This window comes from Cnephaeus nilssonii (genome assembly GCF_951640355.1).
Source record: "Cnephaeus nilssonii genome assembly, chromosome: 17".
NCBI classification, from domain to species: domain Eukaryota; kingdom Metazoa; phylum Chordata; class Mammalia; order Chiroptera; family Vespertilionidae; genus Cnephaeus; species Cnephaeus nilssonii.
The window spans coordinates 34,015,138-34,040,981 of NC_137088.1; the positions used below are offsets into that span (position 1 = coordinate 34,015,138).

At 44.9% G+C, this 25,844-nt stretch overlaps 1 protein-coding gene across 1 annotated transcript in view; it reads right to left on the minus strand.

The window, feature by feature from the left end:
- Nucleotides 1–950: 950 nt before the first annotated feature.
- The window catches only part of RBSN (rabenosyn, RAB effector), a 29,806-nt gene continuing 4,912 nt past the window's right edge, over nucleotides 951–25,844 (minus strand). The window contains exons 3-12 of the mRNA XM_079795549.1: nucleotides 23,968–24,108; nucleotides 22,201–22,301; nucleotides 20,993–21,038; nucleotides 20,719–20,880; nucleotides 18,159–18,400; nucleotides 16,854–16,924; nucleotides 11,203–11,289; nucleotides 9,473–9,575; nucleotides 8,124–8,225; nucleotides 951–7,031 (exon numbers count right to left, since the gene is read on the minus strand). Coding sequence (XP_079651675.1) covers nucleotides 5,871–7,031; nucleotides 8,124–8,225; nucleotides 9,473–9,575; nucleotides 11,203–11,289; nucleotides 16,854–16,924; nucleotides 18,159–18,400; nucleotides 20,719–20,880; nucleotides 20,993–21,038; nucleotides 22,201–22,301; nucleotides 23,968–24,108 — 2,216 coding nt within the window. The 3' untranslated portion in view covers nucleotides 951–5,870. The remainder of the gene's footprint in view (nucleotides 7,032–8,123; nucleotides 8,226–9,472; nucleotides 9,576–11,202; nucleotides 11,290–16,853; nucleotides 16,925–18,158; nucleotides 18,401–20,718; nucleotides 20,881–20,992; nucleotides 21,039–22,200; nucleotides 22,302–23,967; nucleotides 24,109–25,844) is intronic.

A 25,844-nucleotide genomic window follows, 5' to 3' on the forward strand; every position in this document is an offset into this window, starting at 1 on the left:
CATAAGGTACGTAAGGGAAATGAATGCAACACGATTATAGTAATCAGTCATTAGTGAATGTTGTAGTTCGTTATTAATAATTATGTATAACAGGATATTGTAAAAATTATGTTACAAAATTTTTATTAAAATGTTTCTTACATACCGTTATATTGGCTGGGCTGCAAAAATATTCGTTGTGGGCCGCATGCAGCCCGCAGGCCATGAGTTTGACATGCTTGCTGTAGGTGCTAGAGGCTTCGAATTCCTCTAATCTTTGTTTTTACCTCCCCTCTTGACTTTGGGCTTCCTCAGATAGTCCTCCTCAAAGAGTTTGTGTTTTGTAGCTCTTTTAGCTATAACCCACTGCTATTACTGGAGCTCTGATCGTATGGGGGAGAGAGAAATTGGTCTCTAGTCTTATGATAAAATCTTAGTATTTTAGTGGGCCTGTGTCCCTGGGCTGTGACCATCATAAATGTTTCCTATCCCTGTGATATCTATATATATAAAAGCCTAAGTGACCGTTACAACCGGTCGACCAAACAAACCAGTCGACCGGTCACTATGATGCGCACTGACCACCAGGGGACAGATGCTCAATGCAGGAGCTGCCCCCTGGTGGTCAGTGTGCTCCCACAGCCAACCTCCTGCATCCAGCCAACCTCCTGCGGTCCCTCCCACCTGGCAAACCAGCCCCGATTGGCCCCGATCGGCTCTGATCAGGACTGGGCGAGATGGCCTCAATCGGCCCTGATCGCTGGCCATGCTGAGGGACCCCACCCGTGCACGAATTTGTGCACTGGGCCTCTAGTTGTAACATAATACAATACTAGAGGCCCACTGCACGAATTCGTGCATGGGTGGGGTCCCTCAGGGTGGCCTGCAGGAATCAGGCCAAAACCCGCAGTCCAACACTGCCTGCAGCTCCTACCTGCCGCTCCTGCTAGTCCTGGCTCCACTGCGCCTGCTGCAGGCTCGCACCCAATCAGTCTTGATCACCAGCCATGAGCCCTGCATTTGGCGCCCTCCCAAGGGGAGTGGCCTGCGGGATCAGGCCGAAACCAGCTCTCTGACATCCCGAGGGGTCCTGGATTGCGAGAGGGTGCAGGCCAGGTCAAGAGGCCCCACCAGTGCATGATCGGGGCTGGGGAGGGACTGTGGGAGGGCTCCAGGGCATGTCCGGCCCCATCTCGCCCAGTCCCAATCGGCCGGACTCCAGGAGTAAGCTAACCTATTGGTCAGAGCGTCTGCCCCCTGGTGGTCAGTGCACGTCATAGCGACTGGTCAACCAGTTGGCTGTCTGCCCCCTGGTGGTCAGTGCACATCATAGTGAGCAGTTGAGCAGCCTTAGCATATCATTAGCATATTACACTTTGATTGGTTGAACAGTCGACCGGTCACCAGGCGATCGGGCACTTAGCATATTAAGCTTTTATTACGTTGGCTATGTATATTTGGCCTTTGTTCCTGGTTCCCAGCTGGAGCTTCTAAAAGCCTGTCATTTTCTGAGACAGAAGCATCTTTTGTCATAATCTCTGGATTCTGTCCCTCTCCCTGAAATGGCTCTGGATAAAAGTGAAAGGAGCATCTTTGGTTATATCAATCCCCAGTTCAAACACACCTGTTTATGCAAATGAAGTGACTTTTGGAAAGCCCAAGGGGCCCGTTACCAGGAGAACCACGTGACAAAGAGTATTGGAACACTCAGCCCCAGCAATTTGTCAAAATGTTCCTAACAGGTATGGTTCTAATGGCTTTGCTCCAAGTAAGCAGACCTCGGCTGTGACTCTGAATTTACCTTTTCCCAGATGCTGGAGTGGCCATTTGCCCTGCAATCTCAGTTCTCTGATGGGTCCAAGAAAAGTCAGTGATTTTCAGTTTGTCCAGCTTTTTCTTGGAAGGACAGGAATGACAACTTCCAAACTCTTTGTGTGCCTGAGCTAAAACCACAGGTTTGTTCTGGCGGATTTTTTAAACTGTGCTAGGCTACTGAAGAGTTTTAGGCAGAAGAGCTTTTGATCTTAAAGCCCACAGGGAACACTTCCTATGGATGAAATACCCCATCCCACGTTAGAAACATGAGTGTCCACAGACAAAGCAGGCCGGGACAGTTTGGGTTTTGGAGTCACACAGACCTAGACTGGAATCCCAGTGGTATAACCCTGAGCCTGTTTAATCTCACCACACACATTTTTTTCATCTGTAAACCGAGGTTGTTGGGAAGATTAAGTGAGGTAATCCATGCATAACATGTAGCATTCTGTCTGGCCCACAGTGAGCACTAAATATTATTTCCTCCTGGTTTAGTAATCTATACAGGTCTTAGAAAGTTCCATGTCAAAGGCTCAAGTGATATCAGTATCAGAATCCCACTCAGCAGCTCCAGGTAACCTGCCCATCCCTACCACCTTTGGGACAGAAATAATGCTTGTGCATTCCCACCGTGCCTGACCCAGATCAAACCCTCCTTGCTACTCAGGGCAACGTGGGTCAGGCAGACCAGGCTTTAAATCCTCATCATCCCAGCACTGACTGGCAGTGCAACCCCAGCCAGGCTAACCTCTTTCAACCTGTTTCTTCATTTGTCAGATGAATACCCGAGTAAGTACCACACAGGCCTAAATGCAGACCTAAATGCAGACTGTGTGAGTATGTAGCAGTGCCTGGCACAAATGGCAGTGAAAGGTTCCTCAACCTTGGTAGGCCTGTTTCTTCCATGGGGGTAACAGGATTACAAAGGTTTACACTATGCCTGTGTAAAATGGTTCATCTAATTAACACTGCAGGAGTAACTGGGGATAAGGGCAGAATTGGAACTCACATTTACCCCAATGAGAGCCCAGTGACCTTGATTCTGTCTGGAGCCCTTAAGCCGACAGGTGAAACAGGAGCTAGGGCTATCTTCTGATACTCGGGTCATGAACAAAGTGGGGAAGGTATGTTATCTGGTGACTCTCATGCAACATGCATGCACACATACATACACATCTCCAACCACTAATATTTGTTATTTTATTTTTTTTTAAAGGTTCCAATACCAGGCCCCAGTGCATGCAAATCAATATCTCCATCATTGTCAGATGACCAGCATAATCTGCTACCACAGACTCTAACCTGGTAGAGACCAGCTTCTCACTTTGAGTCCCAAGATAACTATGCAAATGTCCAACCTACCACATGGCGGCTCATGGTGACCAGGTACATTTTAGTATCTGAACAGCAAAAACACATTGAGTTGCAAATACATTGAATAAGTATCCTTAGTGTATTAGACAGGGAAAAAAATACAAACAAGGCATAAAAGGAAAAAGCCAAAGTCTCTCCCATATATGATGTTTTTGGGAGATCTGCCAATGCTGTATCAAGATCTTGCTCATTTTCTGATGAAGGACTGCAGGAGGTGAAATATTCACATGAGTCAAGAACTTGAAGTTGTGATTATAATTCATAGGCCATCTTTTCCCTAATGTTAACCCACCTCTGCAAATCCAACTGTGTGCCTGTGTGAATTCTGGGACATGGTACTGCTGAGGGATAGTGAATTCTAACTCCTATCATGTCCATGATTATAGGAGAAGAGAGCCATGTAAGAATTAAATTAAAGAACTCATGGAAGCTGCCCTAACTGGTTTGGCTCAGTGGATAGAGCATCGGCCTGCAGACTAAAGAGTCCCAGGTTCGATTCTGGTCAAGGGCATGTACCTTGGTTGCGGGCACATCCCCAGTAGGGGGTGTGCAGGAGGCAGCTGATGGATGTTTCTAACTCTCAATCCCTCTCCCTTCTTCTCTGTAAAAATAATAAAATATATTAAAAAAAAAAAAAAGAATTCATGGAAGATTATGGCCACAGAAGAATTCAGTCATATCAGCGGGTTTTAGTTTAATTTAGGATACTCAGTGTTTTGTGGGGGAGGGTTTGTGTTTGGGGTTTTTTTGTTTGTTTTAAAAATGTTTCCTATGTGTAGTTCTCAATGCTTAGTTACTTGCATATTGCTACCTATGGTTGATTTCAAAGACTAGTTTAGTAAACTAGTGTTAATTGAAACCAGCAGCTAACTAAAAGAGATATATTCTCATAAGGAAAGTGATTATGATGTAAAGCAGCTTTGGCAGCATTTAGGAACTACCTGGTTTTTTGGCAGAGAGCTTTCTCCTCTTCAGTCAGAGAGAAATGACAGACTGAGCAGGGAGGATGTTTCTGGAGGCCATCCATGAAGCCTCCAGAATTACAGCATGAAGGGCGTGGACCTCAAGGGAGAAATGACGCCTGTATGAGGCAGCATTATAAATGCCTGAATGCCAACTTCCCATAACTACCATGCCAGCAACATTGGTACTGGCTGACGTTAGTAACCCACTCATGTTCCTTTGTGAACAGAACCCTAATGCAAAGAGTCTTCCACTGACTCCCCATTCCCACATCCTTATACACCCCCCTTTTCATTCAGCCCAAAGATCCAGCAGGTGCTAAAGAAATGTAAATAGTGTCAACACAAACACACAATATTTTTATACCACAATGTTTTTCAGAATGTAGCTCTCCCATCAGTAACCAGTGAGAGTATGACCCAGAGTTAGTTAAGGGGTATAAAGTGACTAGTGGTCAGTTATTGTTCATTAATTAACAAGTGTAATTACAGGAACTCTACCCAGAGCTGAGCACACTTGGATATCATGATGTCAGATGTCAGTTAAGGGTTATGTTCCCATAAACCAAAGCACCAGAGCTAAATTAACAATTTCCCTTTTTGTCCTTAGTTGGTGAAGAGTTCAAGAACTGCCGTGTTACTAGAATGGTCCCGGGTTGTGCTGCTTCAAACATTTTAGTTTTTTAATGTTAAACATTGGGAAGAAAAATCTCACCAGTGCCCCAGGTCAGGACAGGATGAACAAAAAGGGAAGAAAGCTGATTAACCAGCCTTGGAAATTATTTTGATTTACCTTTTGACTTAGGGAAGCGTCTATCTGACAATGTTCCACGAAAGCCTCCTGATCACCCATTCCTAAATTACAGACAAGGCCTCTAAAAAACCCCAGGCACAGGTAATTTTGCCAAAGCTCCAGGAGGTTTCTCCAGGGCCAAACAATTGTTCCAATAGTCAGAGAGAACAGACAACATTTGGGTGGAGACTCTTTTCCCAAATAATACGACCTTGATCAACCAAAAAGTTAATCTTCTATTTTCTAAAAAGCTCATGATCAGACTACAGTGATACCTCAGCACTGGGAGTTTAACTTCCTAAAAGAGACAAATAAGAACTTAAACTGAGGGAAACACACCCTGGTGAAACCTCATCCCCATCACCTTCTTTAAAAAAAGTGCTGGGATCTCCTGGGTCTAAACTAGCACCTTCCTAGCATACCTGACCCCTTCCTTTGCACAGGCAGGATGTACCCAGCAGGGCAGAGAAAGATCCAGGGAAAGGAACCCACAGCCTAACGGGGTCAGGCTTCTGCCAGAGGGCACGGTTTAAAGGAATCCACCTTGTCAGTCTTGGCTAACGGAGGCCATATATAAGGCTGCCCTATAATACTCATCACGACCGAAGACTAGGCAGGACAAATGGACCCACGAGTGCACACCAGGACCCAGCAGAAATGCATTTAGTTATATCTCAGTAGTGAAAATGTTAAGTCCCTTCTAAAGGGAAAACCCAATTTAAAAAAAAAAAAAAAAAAAAGCCCAGGAAAAACAGCAAATGATTGCTGGTTCTTCCTGTTCTAGTTCCCATTTTATTTTTCAATTGTAGTGAAAAAACCTCCAAGTACACAGCATGAAATAGCAGATTTCCTCCCCTGACCTGTATGCATCTTAAAATTCTCATCCTTCCTCCTGCCCATCAATTCCACCAAGCCTCTCCTGCCAGGCCCCTGGGCCCAAAGGTGCTCTACCTGCCCAGTGGCCAGTCAGAGCCCCCCTTCTGTTTGGCCAGGGTACGCTTCAGCTCCCTCAGGTTCTCTGTCAGTACCTCCACCTCATCCAGGCGACCGCACTGCTTGGCGTCAAAGATGTACGCCTTGATGTTATCGATCTGCTGGAGGAGGAGCTCCTCCTCTATGGGCTCCTCGCCCTCTGGCCCACTGTCACTGTCCACCTCGAAGGGGTTGGTACCCGTGGCCTCCTCGAAGGGGTTGCCAGGAACAGGAGGGCTTGAGGGCCTCTGGGGAGGACGCTCCTCTTCCTCACTGAAGGGGTTGGGTGCTGGGCTGCTGGAGTTAGTGAAGGGATTCCCTGCCGCTGCCACCTCTTCCTCGTCTTCCTCAAAGGGATTGTACTCTTTGAGGATGCGGGATGGAGGGCCAAAGGAAGGCTCTGCAGCACGCGGGCTGGTAGGGCCCTCGGCTGCAGGGCTGGAGGAGTCTTCCTCATCAAAGGGATTTAGGGAGGGCACCTCGCGTGGCTGTGACCTGGTGCTCTGGGGGAAGAATTCCTGGCCAAGGGCTGCGGGCCCAGACCACACTCTGATAGGCTCAAGAGCAGAGCTGGGTGAAGGGGTCTTGGGAGTTGCACTGCTCTGAACTGGGGAAGAACCCAGATCCAAAGCATGAGCAAGGGGGGTGCCAGGCTCTGTGCTGGGCTCCAGCTGAAAAGGCCTGATTTCTCGGAAGTCCAGGGACCGGGTCCGTGTGTGCAAGGATGCCGCCTGGAACTGCTCCCTTTCTCGCTCCCACTCCCGTTCACACAGCATCTGCAGCTGTTCCCGCTGCAGGTCCTCTTCCTCGGCCTGCTTGCGGGACAGCTCGATGGCCTTCTCTGTCTGCTGCTGGTCATACTCGTCCTGCAACTGCTGCAGGTTCTCCTGCAGGGTGCGCACTTCGTCTGTCCGGCCTGCGGCCTTGGCCTGCCTGATAAATGATGTGATGTTGTGGATCTGCTGGAGGAGGGGGTCCAAGTCTTCACTCTGCCCCTGACCTCCTGACAGTGGGAGCCAGCCCTCAGCCTTTCTCAAGGGGGCAGAGCCCCTTCGAAGGTACACCACCTCCCCATTGGCACGAGATGGCAGGTCACTCCGCCTTTCCTCAAGCCTTCGCTGGGATTCCAGGGAAGCCTAGGGAGACATCAGAACCAAAGAGAAAAAACACAGTCACCAGGCCACCAGCAGCCACACAATCAGCTGCCCTCTGCATTCTCACTATTCCTGTACCTGTGAGACTCCAACTGCCCCCTTCAGGACTAAGACAGCCAACTGCTAAAATCAAACCATGCTTTCGTTTCAGGGAAAGAGGTGGGACAAACCCTGATTCTCAAAAATAAAATAGTAACATTAAGCTAAGGGATAAAATTTTCTCAATCTTAGACCCACTGGCCATACACTTGTCTTAAAGCACTCATCTGTAGAGAGCGCCTGGGAAGACACATGGGCATTTCTTTAATTATTGTCAGCTGAATCCAGTGGCGTTGGCAAAACCATGTCCTGGAAACACACTTTGCCAGAGGCAGGAGTGTTGTCAGCTTGACCTTCAGCCCAGGTGCCAGGGGGTGGGTTTTGTTATTTAAATCTAGCCAAGCACCAGGAATGAATAAAACTCGGGCCCACCCAAGAATGCACATAATCTCCTTTGTCTTGACCTTTAGTAAAACTTCCTGTTTTTGCTGTATAAAATAAACACACTGTATTGGCTCAGGGTCCCTGTCTCTCCATCAGAGGACAGCATTCTCACCCAGCCCCAGCTTTTTCCTTCCATCTCTGTGTTTGTCTCTTTCTTTCATTTTCTCAATCCCCAGCCGCCCCTACTCAGGAACCGGATCGCTCTCTAGCTGCGCTGGACTCGGAAAAGAGAGAAATATCCACACTCATCTACACCAGAGACTCTCACAGTATTAAATTTAATATTGCATATTCCAAAGTGTTCTACAAAGAACTTGCTGGTGTGTGGGTCCTCAGCCAGTCTCTACTGTATTCTGAACAGAAGAAAACCAGTAGCACCTCTGAAAGGAAAATAGGACTTGCAGAGAAAAACAAACAATTCTGATGTCTAGAGAGAGAGGCCAAAACAGAACAGAAGACAAATGGAAACTAGAGAGAGCAAGAGTTCTGATGTACAACCGCAAAGGACCTCTTGGGAGCATGTGGAGGCCTCTGTGCTCAAAAGAGCCCCAAAGAGGAAGCCAGATGCCAGCATCCCTGAGCTTCACTCACCTGTTTCTCCAGCATCTTCTTCCTTTCCATCTCTTCCTTCCTTTTCTTTAGTTCCTCAAACTGTTCTTGGGTTGGCAGTGACATCAAACCAAGCAACTTTTCCTATAGGGATTCATAGACAATGTTACACGTAAACCTTTAATGAACCTGAGCCCTGTGCTGAGAGTCTGTTTAGGCTAAGCCATTCCATCCTTGGACAGTCACATTAATTAGCAGTAGTAAAAAAAGACTAAACCCCTAAATGGGTCAGAGAGTCAGCTTCCAAATGGGCCTGCCTGTCCCTTATGAAATGACCACTACCAGATACCCCAGTTACCCACCTTCCCCATGAGGCCTTCTCCCTGCCCGCCCTGCCTCAGTGTGTAATTCTCCACCTGCGCTTCTGCCATCCTTCCTAGGCTTTCTATTTCCCACAGCACTTTCCAACGTAAGCTACATATCTTAGTTGTTTCTCATCTAACCCCCTTTCTGGAATAGATGCTTTGTGAGAACAGGAATGTTGCCTTTTTGCTCATGGCAGGATACCCAGCACCTAGAACACTGCCTGGTACACAGCAGACACTCACCATATGACTGTGGAATACAGCCACTAATCAAAAGGAGAAAGGCCTAATTCTCTGCAATACAATGTTGGAAAACTAACCCAATAGGACATTATTAAATTTCTCTTTCATGGAGCCCAAAGGTGGTTAAATGTGGCTCTCTGGGGAGCTTTCTGAGGTAGAAACAACTCAGATCTAACCACCCAACTTCAGCCTGCCCTTGAACAATCAGCTGTTTCCTCCCAATGGCCCAGGAAAAGTCCCTTAGGATCTTATCCCAAGGAAGAAATACTATGCACACATATATCCATCAGGCAATACTCACAATGGCAAAAAATGGAAGTCTATCAAATGTCCATTTGTTAAATAAATAGTTAAATAAAGGATGGTATATATATATCAAAGCAGTACTTTGTAGCAGTATTCAAATGATAGCTCTTTGAGGACCATGTAAAAAATACTATGATATAAAATTTAGTGATAAAAAGAGAAGACACAAATGTGCAAATGTATACTAATTATAACAATTTCTATTATAAATATAAATGGGAAAAAAATATATATATATACATATATATGTACCAGAATAATGGGTGGTGGTATTGGGGACATTAGGATTAAAAGTAGCTTTTACTTTTCTTTGAAATCCAGATTTTTCTCAAAATGTGGCATAATGCATTTATAATCTTAAAAAATAATCAATGTGCAAATAGGAAACGAACAAGCCATTGGCTTGGTCTGCCTCCTGAATGGTAGAAGAGCAGGGGCGGCAAGTGCAATGTTTCTGCCACCCCAGGATGGCTTTACCTGCACAAAAAGTGTAGCCGAGTATCTGATCATCCTCTGCAGCCGCAAAGTGTTTGGATGTGGTGGAGGGTCCTGGTTCAAGCCTAAGGTTAAGATCTTCTTACTGAATTGGAACAAACACATCAATGTAACAAGCGCTGTCAGCCTCAGAAACAAAGTCTCTGAGTTGCCAGGCTTGCATGCTGGGAAGATTTGTGGAGGAGACAGATTAGAGACTCCACCGAAGTGTCCTTGAAGGCAAAGTCCGTTTCTTACCCTTTGGCTGTATCCGAGGCCCCTAACACAGCACAGGGTACATGACAAACACTTGGCCATTGAGGGACTGACCACGGTGCAGAGGCAGCTTCAAGGGTGAGTGACATGAGCAACCACACATGGGTCTGGTGCTTAGAAGAGCCCCGTCCTTGGCTTACTATTCTGCTGTCACTGTCTTAAAATTCTTACAGTTTTGAACAAGGAACGTACATTTTCATTTTGCTCTAGGCCCCACACATTAGTTAGCCAGTCCTGCCTGTACGGACGAACAAGGGTTCCTCATCTCAATTCTTTCTGAGTCACTGTACTCCCTACACTGCAAAGGGCTGACTCAACCCCAACATCCAGTCCCCAGTTAAAACGTAGCTGCTGACTTGAAGAAAGAATATGGGTTTCAATCCTGGCTCCACCACTTTTGCTAGCTGTGGTGCATTTTCTCACCAATAAAATGGGGATGTTAATCCCTACTTCACAGGGTAACTTTGATAGAAAAAATGAGATGCACTCTATAAAAATATCCAGTGATATTTCCTGGCACACAGCTGGTGTTCAATAAACGCACATTCCTTTATAATAATACTGAATACTAGAAATCCTTAACCAAAAGTTACTAAGCCCTAACCGGTTTGGCTCAGTGGATAGAGCGTCGGCCTGCAGACTCAAGGGTCCCAGGTTCGATTCCAGTCAAGGGCATGTACCTTGGTTGCGGGCACATATCCAGTAGGGAGCGTGCAGGAGGCAGCTGATCGATGTTTCTCTCTCATCGATGTTTCTAACTCTCAATCCCTCTCCCTTCCTCTCTGTAAAAAATCAATAAAATATATATTTTTTAAAAAGTTACTGAGGCCGAAACTGGTTTGGCTCAGTGGATAGAGCGTCGGCCTGCGGACTGAAAGGTCCCAGGTTCGATTCCGGTCAAGGGCATGTGCCTTGGTTGCGGGCACATCCCCGGTGGGGGGTGTGCAGGAGGCAGCTGGTCGATGTTTCTCTCTCATCGACATTTCTAGCTCTCTATCCCTCTCCCTTCCTCCCTGTAAAAATCAATAAAATATATTAAAAAAAAAAAAAAGTTACTGAGATGTTGCCGAAACCAGTTTAGCTCAGTGGATAGAGCGTCGGCCTGCGGACTCAAGGGTCCCAGGTTCGATTCCGGTCAAGGGCATGTACCTTGGTTGCGGGCACATCCCCAGTGGGGGGTGTGCAGGAGGCAGCTGATCGATGTTTCTCTCTCATCAATGTTTCTAACTCTCAATCCCTCTCCCTTCCTCTCTGTAAAAAATCAATAAAATATATATTTTTTAAAAAGTTACTGAGATGTGTTGAGTGCCAAAGCTGACACCTTCCTCAGCCTCATCATTAGAAATACTGCTGTCATCAGGACTCCAGGTAAGCTCAGGTCTGCTAGCCACCCAATTCCTCATTAAAATAGCACCTCCTCTACTCAAGGCAGTAAGTAAGACATCACCAAACATTACCTTAAAGCATCTATTAGCTCGTACACTTTCTGCACTTCTACCCGAAGGTCATTGGCATGTTCCAGCCTGTAGGTTGTCTCTCCAGCACTAAGGAGAAATCATAGATTTTTATTTTAGGTTTTTAAATTTTTTATTTTCATAAAATATACAGCCATGAGTCATTTTATTTCTACTGTGGAAAAATTATCATGAATGATTAAATATTTAATTGCATTAAGATAAACTGGGCTTTCATATGATTTAGATACAACATATCTTTGAAAGCTAAATTAGCTTACTGACTACTGAATCTGTTACATTAACTGAGTGTAATTTTCACATTATCAATTGTTTTTATGGTTTATACTAGAGTCCCGGTGCACAAAAATTCATGCACGGGTAGGGTCCCAAGGCCTGGCCGGCGATCAGGGCTGATCAGGTTCCCTGCCTCCCCACCTCCTCCTTCCCTTGCCAACCACATGCCACCATGCGGTTCCCCCGCCTCCTCCTTCCCTTGCCACCCGCATGGTGGCGGTTCTCCCGCCTCCTCCTTCCCTCACTCCCTCAGCACCCCGCCGCCACCACTGGTAGCCTGCCATGTTCCACGTTGCCCCCTGGTAGTCAGCATACATAATAGCGAGCAATTGAATTCCTGTTCTCCCAGTTGAACTCTCGAGGGGACACTTTGCATATTAGCCTTTTATACATAGAGAGACTAGAGGCCCGGTGCACGAATTCGTACACGGAGGACGGGGAAGGACCGCGGGAGGTTGGCTGGCCACGGGAGGGACTGTGGGAGGTTGGCTGGCTGCGGGAGGGACTGTGGGAGGTTGGCTGGCCGCAGGAGGGACTGTGGGAGGTTGGCTGGCTGCGGGAGGGATTGTGGGAGGTTGGCTGGCTGCGGGAGGGACTGTGGGAGGTTGGCTGGCCGCGGGAGGGACTGCAGGAGGTTGGCCACCAGCCCCAAGAAGGGAGCCGGCCCTCAGCCCCCCTGGGAAAGGGGACGTGTCCACCACCACCCACCCTCGGTTCCCTATCCTAGTCCAGGCCCAAAGGCCCTGGCAGGGTTGGAAGAGAAGGCAACAGTCACTGGGTTGGGTGCAGAAGGAACGGACACCGATGCCACCATCGGCGCCCCGCCACCGTGCAGTTCCCCACCTTCCCCGCCCATCCTTCCCTCGCTGCCACGCCACCACCATGGTGGGCGGAAGGCCCCTGAGGAAGAGAGAGGATGGGAGCGAGACAAACTCTTGTGTTGAGTGCTGACTTTCAATAGATCGCAGCGAGGGAGCTGATCTCTACATACAAAACCCCGACCCAGAAGCAGGTCTCTACAAATGGTTTAGCACCAGGGGCCGATGGGGGCTGGCCGGCCAGGGGGAGGGGCTGCGGGAGCACATTGACCACCAGGAGGCAGTTCCTGTATTAAGCATCTGCCCCCAGTGGTCAGTGCGTGTCATAGCAACTGGTTGACCAGTCATTTCAGTCCTTTGGTCATAACGGTTGCTTAGGCTTTTATATATATAGATACTCACTGAACAATTTTTCAACATCATTTAAAATGACTGAAAAACAAAGGTCTCCAATATGTATGAATTAAGTAAATGTATATTAATTAGAATTTGAACACTTACTTTCTTCAAGAACAAAATGTTAATGGCATAATCATTAATTGTCCATGCACCAAAGTTGAGAAAATGAATTCACTTGGAATTTCTACTTCAATTTGCTAGCAAATATCATACTACTTAGAAGCCACTCTACATTTCATCACACTGACTAGAGCAGCGGTAGCCAATCTTTCGGACCTCATGGACCACCAGTGGTCCTCGGACCACCAGTTGGCGACCGCTGGACTGGAAAGTATAGCCTAAGAGGACTCTAAAGGTTTAAGGCCTCACAAAGGGACACACAGTTAATTCTCTCCAAGTGGCATTTCAGACTTTTGTACATAATGTAGTACAAAAGTTTGCAAATACCACAGGCCTCGAGGACCAGCTCTTAAACTCATCAACAAAATAAATGCAACCTAACCTTCTTTGGCCTATTTCCCCTAACCAATTTCACTATATCTAATAACATGCATGAAATCGTTTACTAAATGAATTGGTTACCCTACATCAGAGCAGAAAACACTTGGCTTTTCTCACTCACAGGCTATCCAGACACAACAGGAACAACTGGAAAGCTGATCAAGGGATTCCCCAATAGCGATATTGTATCAATTGCCCCATGCTCTTGGGTCTCATGAACAACTGCTCCCTACATGAGAAAAGCACTTTGACTCCAAATCTAGGAGGAGGAGAAGGAGGAACTCTGCCCAGGGTGGAGCAAGGGACAACAGGGAAGGCCAGAAGTGGTTTAACTCCAGTCTCAGAGAAACAGCAGTTACTTTGTGGTCTTAGAATTGATCATTTGAAAATATGTCACCCCCACCAGACTTTTAAATTCCAAGCACTGTGATTGTAGCTTTTCATTTTGATGTCTTCAGTAACTAGCACATGGATCAAGCTTAATCAGTGTTTACTGAGAAGAGAAACATTTCGGAAGATCTTGCAGCTATTAATCCAGCCTGAGCGTTGGCCACTCAACCCCGCTTCTGAAGCAGCAGCAATTTAAGTTAAATAAGCAGAAAGGACTGCTGTGCTTACCTATTTTACCACCTATAAAACAGTCCTAGCTGGAAAAATATTGGTGTGTGCTATAATTTGAGGACTCAGTAAGATTGTTCCATTATCTTTTACTACTTAGTTTGCAAAAAAGAACATTGGACTAGAATTGAGAAGACCTATGCTTTATTTCAATATCTCCAAGTCATGTGGAAAATAACAAGGCTGGCCCAAATCTGAAATCACTTCCCCTGGTTGCAATTATGACAACCAACTGCATTTCCCTCAGAGCAACGATCACATCTGGAGTTATCCTGTTCATTCTTTGTTCACTTGGATAAGGCCTGTGCTCCCACAAAAATGAAGCTCCACAAAAGTGGACATTGCTGTTCTGCTCATTGCTGCAGCCCCAGCACCTAGATTAGTGCTAGGAATAGAGCTAGTGCTTAATGACTATCCACTGAATGAAAGAGTAAGAGAATGAAATGCATGTAAAGCTCTTTAGAACCAGCCTTTCTAAGAGGAAGGAGTAGGAGTTAGATATATGGAAATGCCCTTAGCAATGGTAGCTCCCACCTGGCTAGGGAGGTCCATGAACCACAATTGTGTCTGAGGCACAAAGCAAAAACCAACTGAACTCAGGGAGAGGAGTCCGTTGGTAACAATTTCATGAGGAAATCACTGAGTGCCAGATCAGACTTCCAGGAACACAGCTCTCCTTGCTGACGTCCATGTAGAAATAGTTCTGCTCTAATGTCAAACCAATAGGCAGGGATACAGGAGGGGTGCTGATTCCAGAAAGCTTTAGGGGGAAAAGATTCTCCACGCCAAGAACTTTCCATTTGGGGGAGGTATATGTCAGAATCACCTGGAGTTCTTCTTCCAGCCTGCTCACAGAGAGGGCAGACTGAAATTCTTGCTCATTTCCCTGCTGTTCTTTAGAACCAGTGCTCTAGGCTAAGGAATGGAAAGAGGAAAATTGGGGTCTAGGAGGTACAAATACAAGGATTAAGGGGCCATAGGACAGTGGTGGCTGAGAGGGCTCAAGAAATAGGATTTTCTCTTCTTCCACTGTCTGCTGCCAGGGGCTGCAGACATTTAGATGTTAGGATGGAGAGAAACTGGGACAGGGCCTACAATGGTTTCCCTACCTTTTTGCTATTCTCTTCCCTGTGGGCTGGGAAACATTGGGGAGAGAACAGGGAAGGGGAGAAGAGAACCAATGCCACAGTAGAGTCAGGAAGAAATGTAAAAGAAGAGGTGTTTTTGCCACAAAACAACTGGATTTAGTCTTTCATGTTTTGTAAATCAAAGATTTACAAACTCAAGAGTCAGGAAACTCTTTAAGGACTGTACAAACAAAAAAGTTAATTTTCTTTATATATGAAATCCACAATGAGCTTAGAACATGGTCACTAACATATAAAGGTCACTGACACCCTTTGTTTTTTGAAACCACTATACAATATTGCCACTGTATATGTCCAAATAAAAATACAGGTTTGTTCTAAACAAAGCACATCTAATCCTACATGCATCACTACAAAAATGGCAGGTGGCAACACAGACTTAAGACAAAGGCAAACAATCCTCAAACTGAAAACAATGACTACCACAATTTTTTCTTCTGAAGGCTGGGAAAACACTGCTGGGATCTGACTTAGTAGTAGCACCTCAAATTCTAGCTCACACATCACTTCCCTTCAGAAGGAGCAAAGCTCTTAAGAAAAAGTCAGCAAATCTTTTCCATAAAGGGAGAGGGGGAATGAGCTATGACTGCTCATTCAGGATGCTGAAAAAAAATTTTTTTTAATTGACTTTAGAACAAGGAAGGAAGAAGAGTGAGAGAGAGAAATATCAATGTGAGAAACATCAACAGGTTGCCTCCTGTATGCATCCCAACTGGGGACCAAACTGGCAACCTGGGCATTTACCCTGACCAGGAATCGAACCAGTGACCTTCTGGTGCACAGGATAATGCTCAACCAACTAAGCCACACCAGCCAGAGCGAAAATGTGAGTTTGTGTGTGTGTGTGTGTGTGTGTGTGTGTTTAAAATATAATTTTATTGATTTCAGAGAGGAAGGGAGAGGAAGAGAGAGAGAAATATCAATGATGAGAGAGAATCACTGATTGGCTGCCTCCTACACGCCCCCTACTGGGGATCTAACCTGCAACCTGGGCATGTGCCCTTGACCGGAATCGAACCTGGGACCCTTCAGTCCACAGGCCGATGCTTTATCCACTGAGCCAAACCAATCAGGGCAGGGCAAAAATGTTTGAAAATTAATGCAGTGGTGATGTTTGTGAATATACTAAAAACTACTGAACTGTACATTTTAAAAGAGTAAATTTTATGGTGTGTGAATTTTATCTTCATTAAAAAAAAAAAAAAAAAGAATTAGCCCTGGCTGGTGTTTCTCAGTGTTTAGAGTGTCAAACCACACACTGAAGGGTTATGGGTTCGATTCCAGTCAAGGGCATGTACCTCAGTTACAGGTTCATTCCCCGCCCCAGTTGGGGTGCATGTGGAAGGCAACCAATCCACATGTCTCCCTCACATCGATGTTCCCTCTCTCCCTCCCTTCAACTTTAGTTAAAAGCAAGGGAAAACTATCTTTAGGTGAGGATTAACAAGAAAAAAAGCAGCAGCAGCAGATGGCTAGATTTGGCTTATGGGCTGGCATTTGCCAACCCCTGCTCTAAAAGAAATGCCTGCCCTAAGCCCTGATACCTCAGTGTTACCCGGAAGTGGCATCTACCCAGGCATGAGCAGGAGACACACTGCTCTTGCTCACCTCCAGATGCTGCACTTGGCAGTGGTGCCTCCGCCTGAGACCCTTCCCCAACTTGCTCAATCAGAGTAGCTGGGGTCCCCTCAACATGGCTACAGAGGACTGTAACAGTGCCACACGGAAAGAGACATGACAAAGATTCTCTGCAGTCGGACACAGAAGAAAAGTACAGCCAGAGTTAAGATTTTCTTTCAGCTACTAAAGATTTGACCTAAAATGCCTAAAACGAGTCAGCACTGGTTCAGAAAAACAGAGAGGAATAGCTTACTTTAATGATGCTGCCATCCTGATGTATTCAGGAGCTTTTTGGTCAACTTTCTCCATGCAAAGTTGTAGTTTCTAAGAACAAAAAAGAAGAGTAAGTGGTGCTCTCAGGGAACAGAAAAGCCTACCCAGAAGTTATGCTGCATCAACAAAGATATATTTAAACTGTACAGTTTTCTAAAATATAAAAATGCAGATAGTGCATTTTTTGTGGGGTTTTTTTTGTTTGTTTGTTTCTTTTTACTGTTATCAATTTCCTGAGTTACAGACCTACTTTACAAGCAGAAAATCTTGCAGGAAGGAAAGAGGAACAAGGCCTTCCAAGACACAAGCCAGAGTTTAGGGAGGCAGAGAAAAAGAATTAGTTGCTTTTTAGTTGGAATTTCTAAATTAGTTGAATTAGTTGGAATTTCTCTGCGAAGGGAAGACACCAGCACAAGGCATCACCAAGGCTTACTTCAAAAAAGACAGAAGCAAAAAGCACAGTGGCAATTTACAAAATGAGTTATCAGGTCATGAACTCCACATAAAGGATGGATAACGGCTGCACCTGCAGCTCAGCATAGGGTTTAATTAACACAATTTTTAGTAACTTGAATATTTTCATGGTGATTCCAGAAACACCGCCATTATAACCTGCAGAGCTGCTAACAGGGACCATGCAGTGATCAGCAGACAAATAAACACTGTTCCTCTGCTCAGAGTTTTGCATGAGTTGCTTCCTCTGCCAGGGCTCATCTCCTCCCCATCTCTCCCCACCTCCCTACCTACCTCCTCAGCTTGTAGGTCTCACCTGGCCATTGGGAGGGCAGCCTCTGTGACACTAAATCCCATGTTTCTGTACTACACTATGTTCCTCTCAAAGTAGCATCTACTAAAGGTGTTCTAGAACTGAGGCACGTGAATGGACTAAATGGGGAAGCTCTAAGCCTGAAGATCCCGAGTGAGTATCACAGGACTCTTCTGGCCCACTGTTCACCACCAGCTCCAGCTTCTACCCTCACTCACAGAACCTGTCCACACCACATGGCAACAATCCTTTCTCCTCTTGTCCCTGGGCCACCAAAGCCTCCAACCTGTTTTCAAAAGGCAAGAAAGTGAGGGAACAAGTTTGTGGCAACACACGCAGGATGAGTCTGACTCACCCAGGGCCCTAGTTAGGAAATCATGCCACAGCCCTTCAGCAGAAACTAAAAATGCGTCAAAGGAACAACTTTCCAAATCATCCTCCCAAACCTGCAGGCGTGGATGTAATGAACAGCCAAATCTGCCTCTCGAAGCAGACCCAGGGCCGCACTCAGCCAGTCACCTCATAGAGCTTCACAATGTCGGGGATGTGCTCCTTCTCGTCAATCTGCTGCTCTCTCTTGAGCAGCGTGCCCTTGCAATGGGTACAGCAGCGGATCCGGTCATCATCCTTCTCATCCAGGACGGAGCTTACGCTGCTCACACTGCTGATGCTGCCCCGGCGAGAGCCATGGACACTGTTGGGTGACTGGCTAGGGCTCGTGTGGGAGCTCAGGGAATCCTTGCTGGCACTGGTGAGCTTATCTGTAAAGCACAACACAGGACAGGCAGCCGTGAGCCTGAAGCCTCCAATCACTCCACTGCCCACGACAGGAGGGGAGTCCATGCTGCTGGCGAGGTAAGAGCAGGCTCTGCCTATGAGCAAGAAGTACCCACATCTCTGCCTCCCTGGGGTCAGGTTCTGTGGCGGGAGGGACTCCACTGCCATCCAGGAAAGAGCCAGACAACCTAGTCTGTCTTTGAGGGTCTAAGGCCCACCGCTAGCCTAGCATTACCTCCTACTGCCGCCTCCATTTGCCACGCCTCAGACACAACCCACATTCTTCCTGGACTATGCTGACAGCCTTCCCCACTCCCCAACACCTGAATCCTACACCTTCCGAGCTCAGCTCAAATGGCATGTCCTCCGGAAGCCCTCCCCTATTCCTCGAAGCACGAATGATCTGCCTTTCCTATCAGTTCTTACCATGTTGCCCCTCATGGAGAACTTTGCACTTTTCTCCCTGTATGACAGGTCTATGTACACCCCCTGAGCTGCCTTAGGAATCTGTGACTCTTTCAGGGTAGAAATGACTTATTCATACTTATATCCCTACATATACTACAGGGCCAATTCATAGCAGCTGCCCAGTAAATGTTGGTTAATTAACCCAAGGAGAGAGGTGAATAGTCTCCAATAGTGAGCTTATAAAGTCTCAGGTGAGACAGGGAGTCGGTCTAAGGAGAAAGGGGAAGTATCAAGGTAATGCGTGCTCGTGGATGTCAGAGCTTGACAGAGGAAGCATCTGCTTCTGCCCATGTTGTCCAGACGCTCCATAGCCAACAGCACATGCAAGGTCAGCGGAACTCTCCAGGGTTGCAAAACCACCCAAATGTCCCAGAATTGGCCAGAAGCCCATAAGATCATCTCGAGCAACTTTTAACCAGCTGAGATTCAGAGTCCTGGACATCTGGTTCCACCTAACCTTTGTAGCTTCATTCCCACGATTCTCAAATATGTCTTCCACACTCCCCCAAATATTCTGTTTGCTCATCCATTAACCTTCCACAGGGCCTTTCCAAATTCCATGCCTTTGGTTCTGCTGTTTACCCAGGATGTCCTCCTGCGCCATCTCTTTGCAATCCTAGTCATTTTAAGGCTCCTCTTGAACATCACCTTCTGACCCTGAGTAGCCATGCTCTCACTCTCCCCCAGCCTCCACAACACTCAGTGTCTCTTATATTATGGCATTACCGTTTGTTCTATATGACAATGACCATTTGTGACTTTTATCTCAAAGAAATGGATTAGTCTGCTGCTCATTTTTCAAGACCGTCTCCTACAGTCTCCTCTCAGCACCTCATCTGCCACTTCTAAGCAGAGCAGATAAAGATTTGGTCAGCTCTCCTGAGTGCCTGATGCAACTTCTCTCATCGTACTTATCTCTTGTAAAGCAGTTACAGACAGTCCTCGGGTTACGTCAGACTCGACGTACGTCGTTTCATAGTTACGTTGCCATCTCCCATTTATTTATTTAAAAAAAAATGTCCGTCATTTCGACGTATGTACATATGTGCTTTATGTTTTTTATTACTGTTTTCTCGGGTTACGTCGGACTCGACGTACGTCGTTTCGTGGTTACATCTCCATCTCCCATCTTACCTAATAATAGACAAACATGGAGCACATACACAGCAGTAATGAAGTGAAACAGTGACAAAAATTTAAAAGAAAGATAACAATCCCTGACCTTTACTTGTGGTAAATAAATAATAAAAAACAAAAAGCACATATGTACATACATTGAAATGACGGAACTTTTTTTTTATATAAATAAATGGGAGATGGCCACGTAACCACGAAACGACGTACGTCGAGTCCGACATAACCTGAGGACTGTCTGTATCTGTTTGTGAGTCTATATCCCCTGCTAGATGCTGAACTTCTTGGGGGAATGAACAATGCCTTATAGACCAGAGGTGGGCAAACATGACTTATAAGCCAAGTCCAGCCTGTTTTTGTATGACCCTTGAGCTAAGAATGGTTTTTACATTTTTAAAAAGTTGTTTAAAAAAAGAAGAAATGTCACAGAGACCATATGTAGCCCACAAAATCTAAAATATTTACTATCTGAACTTTACACAAACAGTTTGCTAGCCCCTATTGTAGACCATTGCATCCCTGGCCCCTAGCACAGTGCCTACCCTGTTCTGGGCTTCATGGAATCAACAGGTGCATGAATAAAGATCCCAAACACCACTAATTTAAACAAAAAAGTTCAAAAATCACCCAGTACTGATTAACAAACAAGCTAGTCTCAGGAGGAGATTAGGGTCTAGGGTCCCGCTGCCATGTTACCTACTTGCCAGGGGAAGGCTGATGAGCTCCATACATTTCTTGCACATTATCGACCCGCAGAGCCGGCAGTGGTGGCGGCGGTTACGGATGCTAAACTTATTCCCACAGTCTGGACAAAAAGGGACATCCTGGTCGTTGACCCAAGGCACCACAGACTTTTCTATTGCTTTGAGAAGAACAAAACAAAAACCAAACAAATAAAAAAGCCATTTAAAAAAGAAAGTTGGTCAGGGAGAAAGAAAAATAGAATAAATGTGAGCAAAGTTCTTAAGAGTTACCTCGGATCTTAGCTGACTCAGCATTCGTTCTGTCAAATGCAGTGAGCTGACAAGGAGAAAATAGTGCCAAATGTAATTATCAGGTGATGGATACACTTTCCACAGGCATGAGGCATTAAGTGGAAATGACCATATCTGCATTTCTCAAGTCTCACCTCTCAGCTCCAATCCCACAAAGTCACAAGCAATTTCACATGGGATAATCTAGAAGGCACCTCCCTTTCTATGACCCACTTCCATTCTCTTTATTGTCAGTTAGCCCTTTAATTCTTAACCAGGGGTAGGCAAAGATGTGATGGGGGTGGCTCCTGAAAGCAATGGAGAACTCCTGATTCTCTACAATCCTACTGGACTATGCAGGAGGAAAATATGTGGCTAGTTTAGTAACTGTACCAGATCCTGACCAGTGTGGCTCAGTTAGTTGGAGTGTTGTCCCATACACCGAAAGATTGCAGGTTCAATTCCCCGTCAGGGCACATACCTGGGTTGCAAGTTCAATTCCCAGTCGGGGTGCATACGGGAAGTCAACCAATAGATGTTCCTCTCTCACATTGATGTTTCTCTCTCTTCCCTCTCCCTTCCCTTCTCTTTAAAAATCAATAAGCATGTCCTCAGGTGAGGATTAAATTTAAAAAACGAAAAAAACAACTGTACCGGTGTTTGCTGCCATGCCCACCACACAATCCAGCTTATATACCACAAGCATTTCTAGGGTCAAAGTAAAACAGAGTGATCGTGGCATGGAACACGCAGTCATACCAGAGAACAAAAGGCCTAGCCAAGATGTTTCAACACCAAGTTCTCCTCAGAGACCTAGTCACCAGCTCCCCCGTTTGCCAAGAAATGATATCACACACTATGCCCCAGTGTGTGATTACGCAAGGTCGAGAGGCTTCTTCAGAGAGGAAGAGGAAAGACTCTGAAGACAGAAAGGTTTTGCAGTAGCCAAGTGGGTTCATAGGAAGGAAAAGGGAAACTGGCTGTGTGGCAAGTCTGTCAACCTGGGCTATTCCCCTCAGTAAAACCAGGCAGGCGAGAATTGTCCCCCCATTCTCTGTACCTCTCTAGGTGAGGCATTTCTCTGCCAACATCAGATACTGCCAGCACCCAATATATACAATCTACGTAACACATGCTGCAGAAATGTAATTTTCCCCCAGAAAATATATACTTGCAGGAAAAGGGTGTTTTAAAACAGCAAAATTTACCTTTTCCAACCTGATTATTAATTTATTGACTTCAACAACATAGTGGTCAATCCTGGCAGCTCGGTGTTTTTTAAAGTCTGAAAGATGGCTTCTCACAGCACCTAAAAGGAGAGGAGGTGGGAGATATATAACTTGTCATTTCTCTGAGGAAGCCTCTCTACCTTGCTGCTTATCCTCAATAAATTTTAAAAACAAGTAAAAATTCTAGGATTTTAGAGTCCTACTAAAATTCAAAAACTAGGAAAGCATCCATGTATCTTTTCTTCTCTATCCATACTCTAATTAAAATTTACTTTCGTGTTCTTAGGGGTGACTGTAAATATTAACTTCTAAAATTTGCCATTTGCTTGACCTTCCCGAAATTTGTGACTTCCTTCAGCTACTGTAACAGGCAAGTTATTCAGAAAATCACCCTGATAATTTAACATTAGCAATCACGAAATAAGTTATCAAAAAAGCTAATAAGGCCCTGGCCAGTATGGCTCAGTTGTCTGAATGCTCTCCCATGTACTGAGAGGTCGCAGATTCAATTTCCAGTCATGGCACCTACCTGGGGTTGTGGGCTCGGTCCCCAGAATGGGGCATGCAGGAGGCAGCCAATTGATGTTTCTCTCTCTCTCTCTCCTTTCCTCTCTAAAGTCAATAGAAAACATTTTTTTTAAAAGCTAATAATAATTCACATACCTGAAATTTCTCTTTCATGTTTCCAATTGGCTTTCAGATGTAACTCATTATTACATGTGTATAGTATTATATTTAAAGCCATTTTCTCCCGCCTTTATGAAAATGTTCCTACTTTCCAATATGGTAGCCACTAGCCACATGTGGAGATTGAGCATCTGAAATGTGGCTAGTGTATGGCTGGAAAATTCACTTTTAATTTTATTTAATTTTACTTAAATTTAAATAGCTACATATAGTTAGTGGCTATCATAGAACAGTGCAGTTCTAGAAATTTCTTCATTCAAAAAGACACATTCTGTAGTGGCCCTATAAAAATATGGTAAATGACCCTGGGTAAGTATTTCTCTTTTTAGAGCCTGTTTCCTCATATATAAGTGGGAATGAACATCACTATGCATTCTGTCTCACAAAGCTTTGGGTGAAAGGTGAACAAGATAATGAATATGAAAAGATAATAAAGCACATGTAAGATTAGCTAGTTCAACTCTGTACACCATGATCTTTTTGGTAACAGTTTTATTGAGATATTAGTCACATATATACAATTCACCATTTAAAGTATACAAATTCAATTGTTTCTAGTATATTCAGAGTTGTGCCACCATTACCAAAATATATTTTAGAATATTTTCATCACCTCAAAAAAGATGATTATTTTAAAAATAAATATATGGTACCATAGTTGTGTGTTTCAGAAAATTAATTGTGCAAACCAGTGCCTCTCAGTAGGCAGGTACTGTCCTATGTGAGAGGAGACAGTCCAGTCAATGGAATCTGTGCCTGGGTTGATGTCACAGACCTGGATCCCTACCCCAGTGTCTGATCCTGAGCAGGTGCCCAAGGGGTGCAATGAGTGTTAAATGAGAGCACCCATGGGAAGCATTTAATGCAATGCCTAACACAAGGCAGGTGCTCAGCTCATTCTTGTCCATTTTCTCCCTCTCACCACACTAGACATAAGGTCCACAAGAAGCTTAGACCATTCTGGTTTGCTGATGCCTCCTCAGCCAACTCTTAAGACATTACCAAGAACATGGAGATGCACAATAAACATTTGCTGAATGAATGAAGAAAATTTCTTACCAAGCTCCTGGGGTTCCCACATGTAAGGATCAACCCCTCCATAACTGAAAGACTCATATCCTTGGGTCCCTGACTCTGCTCGGTCATCTCCTTCTCGTTTTAACAGCCTGTTCTTTGCTTTTTTAGCCTTCTGAACAAGACCTTGAAAAATGGAAAAAACACCATAAATGAGTCCATGAAAAACAGCCAGTAAAGAGTGGAGTGAAATCTCAAAACACAAGAGTTAGAAATAATTATGCTTTGTATAAAAAATGCTCAAGCCCTAGCCAGTTTGGCTCAGTGGATGGAGCGTTGGCCTGAGGACTGAAGGGTCCCAGGTTCGATCCTGGTCAAGGGCACATGCTAGAGTTGTGGGCTCGATCCCCAGTGTGGGGCGTGCAGGCGGCAGCTGATCAATTATTCTCTCTCATCACTGATGTTTCTATCTCTCTCTCCCCCTCTCCCTTCTGCTCTGAAATCAATAAAGATATTTTAAATGCTCAAGAAAATTCTGGATCCCAAATAAAATAGAATAATAAGCATTCAACCATTATACTACAAATACCAGAGCAATCTATTTACGTCTCAATATTAGCAGTAAACGTAAGAGGTCCAATTATATAAAAGTGTTAAAATTAATTTCAGTGAGGGGACCAGGGTAATGGAAGTGTTTTTTTCTTTATCTTAATTGGAGAGGTGGTTACATGAATATATACAATTTTCAAAACTCACTGAATTGTACACTTAAAAACTTATGTGTAAACTAAACCTCAATTAAAGTTTTTTAAGTCAAATTCTACAATACTGATGTATTTACCCTAAGGATTCATGAGTAAACACTTCTTGTTTACCTCCAGGATGAGATTCAGCCAAACCATCATCCTTGGGCTGCTGTTCTCCATAATGCTTAACTGTACATAGAATTCTTTTTCTTCTACTCACTTACCAAATGTATGTGTAAGAATATTGACAAAAAGCTTCAAGAAACAGATATAACACTTAAAACACAACACAAAGAGAACTAGATGTGGTAAAAACAGAGAAAATGAATGTATCCTGAGTTGATTCCATATATGTACCAGGCACAAAGTAAAGTACTTTCTTTCCTTCTCACCCGAGGATATTTTTTCCATTGCTTTATAGAGAGAGTGGATGTTGATGTTTCTCTCTCATTGATGTTTCTTTTTTAAAATATTTCTATCGATTTTAGAGAGAGAGGAAGGGAGAGGGGAAGAGAGACAGAAACATCAATGATGAGAGAGAATCATCAGTTAGCTGCCTCCTATATGCCCCCTACTGGGGATTGAGCCTGCAACCCAGGCATGTGCCCGGACGGGAATCAAACCGTGACCTCCTGGTTCATGGGTCGAAGCTCAACCACTGAGCCACAATGGCCTGATTCATCAATATTTCTATCACTCTTTCCCTCTCCCTTCCTCTCTAAAAATCAATAAAAACATATTTAAAAAATCATTTTTTTAAAAAAGAGAGAGACACACATCAATTGCTTGCTTTCCACACATGGAGGGGATCAAACATGCAACCCTTTGGTGGGAGGTTCCATGCTCTAACCACTGACCACACCGGCTAGGGCCAGCAAAGTACTTTCAAAAACCTTATGCCAGTTCATGCTCACATTATGAGGCAGGTGATAGCCCTAGAGGACATGACATCAAAGAGGGGCAAACGATCAGAGCTAACAGGCACCAGGGTTAGAACTGGAAACCTCATGTCTGAAACAAGAGCCTCAGTTCTTCCGAGCCAGCATTGATTTCAAAACTGTACCTCTGCAGAACAGGAGTTCGGCCACCTCATTTGAGGTGAGAGGACCTGCTATCAAAATAGAACAGTCAACTGGTGGGAAAAAGAATTCTCAATTCTAAGTTGCTCTCATTAAT